Source organism: Culex quinquefasciatus, chromosome 2 (genome assembly GCF_015732765.1).
Source record: "Culex quinquefasciatus strain JHB chromosome 2, VPISU_Cqui_1.0_pri_paternal, whole genome shotgun sequence".
In the NCBI taxonomy this organism is placed as follows: domain Eukaryota; kingdom Metazoa; phylum Arthropoda; class Insecta; order Diptera; family Culicidae; genus Culex; species Culex quinquefasciatus.
The window spans coordinates 29189033-29198039 of NC_051862.1; the positions used below are offsets into that span (position 1 = coordinate 29189033).

Genomic DNA, 9007 nt, shown 5'->3' on the forward strand with positions numbered 1-9007 from the left:
AATATTTCCTATACTTTCTCGTTGGGAGCAGATGGGAATCGAACCCAGGACCATTCGCTTAGAAAGCGAACACCGTAACCAGTCAGCCACGGCCGCTCCTATAATTTTTATTTCTGTCAATCCTAGATCCATTTTTGAATATTTATTGAACATCGGGGTTCTCATTTTCTATGAAACGTTCGTCAATGATTTCTAGTGGAGTAAATACCGCAATTATTTCGAAATCCATATACCTACTTCTGAAAAATGTGAATATTTTTTCTCGATTGCGAGCCAGGATCGAAGTCAAAATTCTCACTGGGTAGTGTCAAAGATATAGATAATTAAATCTCGCCTTTAAAATCCTGACTTTTCCAGAACCCCAATAAATATAAATTATTCTACCAAGAAGTACAAATCGAAAACTGTTTACGAACAAGTCTACATAAAAAATTAAAAAAAATCCCAAAATATTGTAAAAATTTTAGAAATACTAAAATAAAAAACTCATTTTGAAAAAAAAATCTTCGAAAATGGAAGCACTCAAAATTTTACCAGTTTTTTTTACGAGTTTGGCCTAAAACTTAAGTTTTATTTGTTCCTTAAAATACTTTAATTGTACAATGTTTCAAAAATATTGAGTATGGAATTTAGTATAATAATAAAAAACAACACAAATCATAAATCATCACCTTGTTTACAAATCTCTATTCCCTACATCTCACCGTATCATTTCAAGAAAGACCAGAGACTATCCCACTTTTCCCGACTCGACACCAAACAAAATCCCAAAAAAAAAGTCCATTTACAGAAATTACTTCCGAAATTGATTACTTGCAGTTATTGTCCTTCGGTAAATCACTCACCAAACTAAAAACCCCGGCAAAGAGGCGGATAATACTCTCCTCGGTCAAAGGAGAGGAGGAAAAACTTCCGACCGAGAAAAATGCTAGTTCATCATCATCGGTTTTTTTCTTCTTCCCTCCCAAATGTCCGTGCCCTTGTCCGATCTAAAAGTCACACAACAAGGCCGACCTTCCCCCTTAATTCGGTTAGTTTTGAGAAGAGGGCGAGCGATGTCACTCGCAGACAGACAGACGTCGATTGTCCCAAAAACGGATACCTTTCCCCCAGCTAGGCTGGATGTTCTTATGTGTGTATTTTTTTTTATATCCGGTCACATCAATTACATCAGATTTCATTCAAAAGTTCATTGGAACACAATCGAGGAATGAAAAAAAAAATAGTAGAAAAGCAGCAGATAAAAAGGGAGGATCCCGACTTTTTGGTTTGGCAGCGCGGCTAAAAGTCAGCTCGGAAATTTTGAAAAGCTTTTGAAAAACGTATGTTTTGTATATTTTTTTTATTGATATAAGCCGAAAAAAGAATATTTCGGATCCTCCGATCCAAGCAGGCTTCTGGAACGAGAGTGGACAGATGATGCGATGGCAGTACATATACATATGCATGATATATTAGGGCGTAATATCAAAATCGATTTTCCAGCACAGCACTTTTTCAGTTCCTTTTGGGGTCCTAAACAACTCCCCAAAGTTTGGGACCGATTGGTTTAGTCCTCACTTTGCGCAAAGCGATTCAATTTTCCATATAAATTTGTATGGGGAAAATCATTTTTTTGGATTTTGGTATTTATCAAATCCACGTTTCATGCTATATCAAAACCGGACTCATATTCGGATGCTCTAGAATGTCCTCTACAACTTTGCCGAAGAGAGTATGGTGCTATCTTGCTCCTGAAAGAAGATATAGCGTCCTCAAAACTCGTCTAAAACGTGATTTTCGAGCAAAAAACACGTTTTAGACGAGTTTTGAACACGTTGTATCTTTTTTTAGGGGCAAGCTAGCACCATACTCTCTTCGGGAAAGTTGTAGAGGACATTCTAGAGCATCCGAATATGAGTCCGGTTTTGATATAGCATGAAACGTGGATTTGATAAATACCAAAATCCAAAAAAATGATTTTCCCCATACAAATTTATATGGAAAATTGAATCGCTTTGCGCAAAGTGAGGACTAAACCAATCGGTCCCAAACTTTGGGGAGTTGTTTAGGACCCCAGAAGGAACTAAAAAAATGCTGTGCTCACTAAATTTGGACAACTTTATTTTTTTCCACACAACCATATTACACCCTAATGATATATACATATGCATGATAATACCGTGCAACACTGAATTGCGTTTCAAGAAGGTTTTTGCCATTTTTGGCTATATAAATTAGGATGTAACAAAAATGACTTTTTGGCGATTTTTCGAAAAATTGCCAATCTTTGAAGGTCTGTACTGAGCTCCAGGGTGCTCCAAACTTCAATGTTATGTATACCAAAAGATGCGCAAGGATCTGGCCTACACGCCAGTGAAGTTTTTGGCAAACGCTTCAGTGGCCAAAATGCCTCAAAAATTGACATTTTCGAAAAAATCTTTTTTTACAGGTTAAATCCCATTCAAAATTGAAGGGTGGAGCGCCAGCTCCTGTTACGTTCAATCAAGCTCATATTTGGGATTTGGGGTCAGTATGCCCACCGGAACAAACCCCTGAATGCCCGCCAAAAAGTCATTTTTGTTACATCCTAATATAAATAATTCTAAAACTTTTTTTCCTTACAAGGCTCCATACAATTTTTCCAAATCTTGGCATAATGTCACTTCGGGTAATCAAAACTTCGGATAATCGAATCACGAAAATTAAAATTTTTCGCTATCTTATTTTCTAATGTTGAGCTTTAGTATGACCCTTAAATTACTCTAAGGTGATTTATAATTTTTAAATCAAAGATGGCGGCTAAAATGGCGATGATGAAATATTGAAAAAATGCATTTTTTAAATTTAACAGGCAGCCAATGATTCAAATTTGACTAAAATTTGGTCGCAGAACTCGAATTTGATGTTTATAGTAAGAAAATAAAAAAAAAGAATTTTTTTTTTGTTCGTGATTCGATTATCCGAAGTTCCATACAAACCTTCGGATAATCAAACTTCGGATAATCGGATCACAGTGAGCTGTGATTTTTTAGATTTTTTTTTTGGTAATAAATCCAAAATATTGTCAATCGAAATTTCAAAAATATGTTTTATGTGCATAAAATTTACAATTGAAAATTGCATTTTTTTGTTTTAATAAAAAGCACTGTTTTCAAATTGTACGCGTATTTAATTATTTTTGTTTTTTTTTTTTTTGAAAATGTTCATTTTGTTTGCAATTTAAAATTCTTTACTTCCCTTGCAAAAAAAATCTAAGGTCTGAGAAAATTCCGAGATATCGTGAGTTGAAAAAAAGGCTAATTTGATTACATTAAAAAAAATCACAAAATTACAAAAATGACTTTTGGCGGGCATTCAGAGTCTTGTTCTGGACGGCGTTCTGAGTCCATATCTCAAATCTGAGCTAATCTAGACGTATAGGCCAGATACTTGCGCTAGTTTATATATAAAATTGAAGTTTTGAACACTCTAGAGCTCTGTTCAAGGAAGTCAGGGTGCTGGAGGCTGTTGCAAAGAATATTGAGGTTCAAAAAATATTCATTTTTGACAAAAGCTGCGATAAAAAGTCAAACCATTTCAGGATCTTCATAACACATTTTGAGGTGCTTTCAAGTCCTTTCAAAAGCAACAGGGAGGGAGGCCCAACAATTATCATTAAATTGTCTGACAGAAAAAAAATAAAAACCTTTAAATCAGAAACATCCAAATTTCGAAACAGAAATTTAGAAAATCCAAAACTTAGACATTTTTCAATTTCAATTTTAAAATAAAAAAATAAAAAAAAAACAGAAATATATTTAACTTTAAAAATACAAACAAACATACAACAAAATGAAAATATGAATAGCAAAACAAAACAAAACATAGAAAATTCAAAAAAAAATAAAATGTAATAACTCAAAGAATCACAAATTTAACGATCAACAAACCAAACATATTCCAAGGTTTAAAAATTGTTTATGCAAAGTATTAAAAAAATAACAAATTCAAAGACTTAAAAATATAAAAAATCAAAAATTTACACATTCATATTTTTTACCGAATTCGGCAAAGTTTCGTTTTCGTTTTCGTTTTACGGAGCAAGGTGGGGGACGCGGCCTCAAGTCAGTCCAAGTCCGGTTTCTTGTGGAAAATAGGGTAGTGGCCGAACTAGTATTGCATACCAAATGAACACCACCGGAAGATATAGAGGATCAGGAGGGGGAAGGTGAAAGAAAATTAGTGTAGGTGTGAGTAGTAAGAACTTGGATGACTTAAGCAGTTACGTTAATCTAAGTTTAACACTGAATAAAGGAAATCTGAAATTATGATTCAAAGTAAAAAGGCCCGGAAGAAATTGAATTATTAGTTAATTAAATGAGAAAATGTAAATAATCGGAGATTTATACAAAGGACACCTATGATGTATTTCAAATTTAAAGGAAATTTAAAAAAAAACTGGAAACCGAAAGATGAAAACTAACATTTATCAACAACGTAAACTAAACTTTCTGAAAGAAACTTGAATCTCAAACTCCCAAATGCCAAACATTCCTTTACCTTGTTTTTAACCCAATAAACATAACTGAACAGTTCATACTTTACAAGTTGAACACTCGTTGTTAAGACGACTATTTCCGTAGTAACAGTTCAATAGGGCGAATCTGCATTTGTAAACAAGCAGTCTATCCCCCTCTTACTTGACGTGAACTGTCACTTGAGCGAAAGGGATAGACTGTCTGTCCACAAATGCAGAACTGTTATTACGGATTTCGTGCCTTCCATTTCATTAGGGCACAGAAGCTCTGCAAACAAGAGTGTATCCCTATCATACATTATGTAAACTGTCATTTGAGTGAGAGAGATGCATCCCTGTTCACAAAAACCATGTGTCCCTTTGAAATGTTAGGCTCCATTTGATCGTCAAAACTCCAGTAGATCCTCGATTCGCAACAATGGTCGATACAACCATAATCCGAAAACCGTTAGTTCAACAGATTAACGAATTTTGTCCGATATCATTTCATTACTGATTGATCGAGACTCTATGGATTTTTTTGACTATTCCGAATGGTTAGCATACCACATAAATTGAAATCAGAGATTCTGAAAGCATTACTTAACTCACTTACACACAGATGGAGTCTGGAACTATTAAACAACCTAAAATTAAAAAAAAAAATAATACTAACTATTCTGAGTGCCTTGCAACAAAACTAATTTATCAAAATACCAAATCCTAACCTAACACCCATTTTGAAAAAAAAAACGAAAAAAATCACAATGCCTACACAGAAAAAAATATGTGAATTTACTCGAAACGGAAAAAATGAATCACATGTAAACTCAGTTGATGTAAACTTGAGATTCGACGTAAACGGATGAATCAAACGTAAAATCATGTTTTTACGTTTAATTTGTCGCAAATTTACATCAAATTGCATTTAAATTTAAATGTTTAATGACGTGCATAAGTGTTACATCATAAATGATGTAACATTCGGAAATATTTTTTTGTGTGTAGAAGAGGCCTCTCTTACTGTTTTGTGTAAGCGTTGCTGTGCTTTATGAATTTCTACCTAAGCTAACGACGTATCAAAAAGATTAAAACCTGTTCAAAGCAGATTTTACAAACAAGAATATTGAGATGCAAATAAAAAAAATCAATATCTTGCAATTTTACATAGTACAATGGTTGTGATTTCTATCAACACAAGTATATAAATATAAAATAAATGTGTGATATATATCAACATCGGAAACCATCTTTGCAAATAGCCCTGAAACGACGGCAACGTGTGGCTCCATCTCCAGGGATATTTTTTACCGAATTCGGCAAAGTTAAAGATAAATTCCGGTTTTTATTTACTTTTTAAAATAGTGTCCATGATTATCCACTCCAGAAAATATTTTTTTCGAAAAGTTCAGAAAATTTCCTAAAATTTCGTCTAAGAAACATTCAAGATTACAGCGGAAAAAACAAATAGAAACAGGAAAATTTATTTAATTCAAGTCTCACCCAAACAACCCTTCATTTTGTAATGTCGATATCTCAGCAACTAATGGTCCGATTTTCAATGTTAAAATATGAAACCTTCGTGAAATTTTTCGATCTTTTCGAAAACAATATTGTGAAATGTTTCAATCAGGACTAACATTCCAAAAGGGCGTAATATGTAATAATTGGCCCTTTTGAAATTTTAGTATTGATACAAATAAAAAAATATAAGTAAAATCCATTTCCTGGTTTGGTGGAGACTTGCTCTTCTTTAAATCATTAATAACTCGTCAGGGTTCACTCGGATCGTTTTGCGGTCTTCGACAAAGTTTTTGTCATAAGATTTTACTCAAGAATCTCACTCTTGACAATGATCCGACTCATTTAACGCCACCTTTTGGTGTAGTTTTGAAAGTTTTGCTTTTCTTCAAACATTTTTGCGGTTTTTCCCATACAAACTTCAACGATTAGAAGCGAACCGATTTGGCTCAAAATTTGCACAGTTACTTATTTCTACCTAAAGAATCGAACCAGAAGGTATCTCTTAAGATTTTTCAAAAATGTTGAACAATTAAAAATTTAAAAATAAAATAATTTAAGTATATATTTAAAGAATTAAGTAGTTTTAGAATTAAACAATTTATGTTTTTTTCTGATTTTTTTAAAACATCAAGCGCCAACGTCCAACGCGCTAAAACCACGGAGTCGCGAAAAGAATGCGTAACTTGTTTTGACCGCGTTTTTTTCCAATCATCGTGCTTAGCTTATATCGGAAAGTAGAACAGCAATTTGTTTTTGCTATGTTAGGCCAATTACCATTTTTATTTTAAGAATTTGTCAGTTTTTGAGACAATTTCAAGGGCGGTCATCACTCAAACTTTATCAAATACTTCCACATACCTTTAACCGTTCAAACCCGATCGTATTTATTCCTTCCTCCTCAACCGCTTGGGCCAATCCAAATCAATGGCCATCACATCGAGCGCGTGAATATCAATCGCCCTGCCAATAATGCTCGTGAAGCTCGGCTTGGTCCGGCCAAAGTCCCCGTGCACCAGCTCCTTGATGTACGTCCCGGCCTGGGTCACCACATCCACGACGATCACCCGCTCGTTGGCTTGACTCGCGAACGCCTTCACCGAGTAGATTGTGCGTGGTCGGGCCAGGAGCGGCCTTCGGTGGAGAACCCGTAACGGCGTCCACTGCTCGATTGTGAACGGTTCGGCGATGTTGAGTGCGGCTAGGGTGGTTGCTGTAACTGGCTCGTCGATGACGCAGAGAGCTCGGTAGAACTTGCGTTTGTCCTCTTCACCTTGCTTGATGTGGACCAGCTCGTCACGCTCGACCATTTGGAGGTCTTTTATGGAAATGAGCTTCGAGGCGTCGATCGCTTGCTCCATCTCTTCGGCGGCAGATTCCTTAAGGTAGTCCTTGAACGCGTACGGGATCTCCAGTACAAACGGGCGACCTTCGCCGAGGCAGCGCACGTCCACGTCTTCCCTTCCGCTTGAGGAAAAGATCAAACTCTGGTCAGCAACGCCGAAATACGGCGCCACAACCTTCGCCATAATCTCCTGCACGCTATTTTCCATCTTCCGCTTGCCATCCAAAATCCAAGGCGTCTGGCTAAGCTCGCGCGAGATCTTGTTGTACCTTCCGGCCAAGAAAACCGTCGGCCCGCTGAAACTAATCTTCTCCAGCTTCAACCCTTCGTCCTGCACCGCCGGCGGAACCGCCACATGCTTCCGAAACAGCTCCCAGCAGACCGTCGTCGGCGTAAAATGCCGCTCAAACGCGTTCCTCGTGATAAACTCCTTCCGGCAGTGCTTGTTCGCCTTCCGATTGACAAACACTTCCGGTTTGACCTGCTTCAACACGCCCAGTTCAGCCTCCTCGCCGCCGTACTCGAAGAACACATTCACCGAAACTCCGTGCACGGAAAACGGCTTCCCCAGCACGTCCTCCAGCTTCCGGTTCAACATCGCCTTGAGCGCGTCCTTGACGGCCACATCCGGCGCCGGAGAGTTCCGATCGTACCGAGCGGGGAAGCGCTCCAGCAGCGCCAACCAAAGCGACAGTTGGCGCAGGTGCAGCACGATCGGAAGGGAGATTGAGCTGTTGAAGAATTGGCAGTCGTACGCTTTGAAGTCCGAACTGTTGCGGACCTGTTCGAGCAGGGCGTCCAGGCGGGCAGGTTCGAACAGACCCAGACAAGCCACGCACAGATTTTCGCGCAGCTTTTTCGGGGGGTTCTCTTCCTCGTTGGACGTTAGGTTGCGCTGAAATTTACCAAATTTGTAACAAAATTCTGTTGAATATCTCGAATAAAAGAACCACCTTTTTGAGTCCTTCATCGACGTTCAGGAAATCATCCGCTCGGCCGTTGAGAAATCGCAAACAGCAAATCTGGCAGCAGCTCACCGACCGGAGGTACTGGTAGAGTTCCAAATCTTCTTGCATTTTTAGAAACTTTAGCCAATTTAATTTAAATTTTGAATAAACTAAAATCCACGCACGCAATCTAAACTCAAAAACGGGAAAATCAGCTGTTGACTGTTGAACACGAGCCGGTTGGACGAAGAGTTTGTTGTTGTTTACAGGAGAAACGTCAGTCAGTGTTCGAGCGAGCACGTGGGATGGTGACTGCAGAATCCAGCTGTTTCTGATTGGAATGCTTCCCCGGTGCAAAATTCGACCGACATGGTGTCGATTAGGTCGGATGCATTGTTAGCCCAACAATCATGACTTGATTTTAATTTCGGCATTTTCTCTTATTATTTTAATAAACGATTTGGGACTATCCATAAACCACGTGGACACTTTTTTGGAAATGTCAAATCTTTTTTGTATGGAGCAAGGACAATGAGGACTGTTCAGAAAAAAAAGATACACACATCTTACCTATTTTTTATTAACTTAAAACAACTCAATTTCCCAAAGTTGGGTTTTTATTCATTTCGAGATTTTTTTATATATTTTAGGCGAAAAAATAGTCGCAACTTTTGAGAAATAGAGAAGTATGGTCAAACATTTTGCCGCCGAGTATGA

General features: G+C 37.5%; 1 protein-coding gene across 1 annotated transcript; it reads right to left on the reverse strand.

Moving 5' to 3' along the window:
* Nucleotides 1-6856: 6856 nt before the first annotated feature.
* Nucleotides 6857-8561, reverse strand: LOC6047572 (putative tRNA pseudouridine synthase Pus10). The gene is made up of 2 exons (XM_001864579.2): nt 8297-8561; nt 6857-8238 (listed from the first exon to the last, which is right to left on the reverse strand). The coding sequence occupies exons 1-2, from the start codon at nt 8417-8419 to the stop codon at nt 6886-6888; spliced, it is 1476 nt and encodes a 491-aa protein (XP_001864614.2). The 5' UTR covers nt 8420-8561; the 3' UTR covers nt 6857-6885.
* Between the last annotated feature and the right edge of the window lie 446 nt (nt 8562-9007).

Excerpts from the sequence above, each read along its gene's own strand:
- LOC6047572 (XM_001864579.2), bottom strand. The coding sequence starts at position 8,419 with ATGCAAGAAGATTTGGAACTCTACCAGTACCTCCGGTCGGTGAGCTGC. Across the intron at positions 8,239-8,296 it reads TCGATGAAGGACTCAAAAAG|CGCAACCTAACGTCCAACGA; the intron begins GTGGTTCTTTTA and ends GGTAAATTTCAG.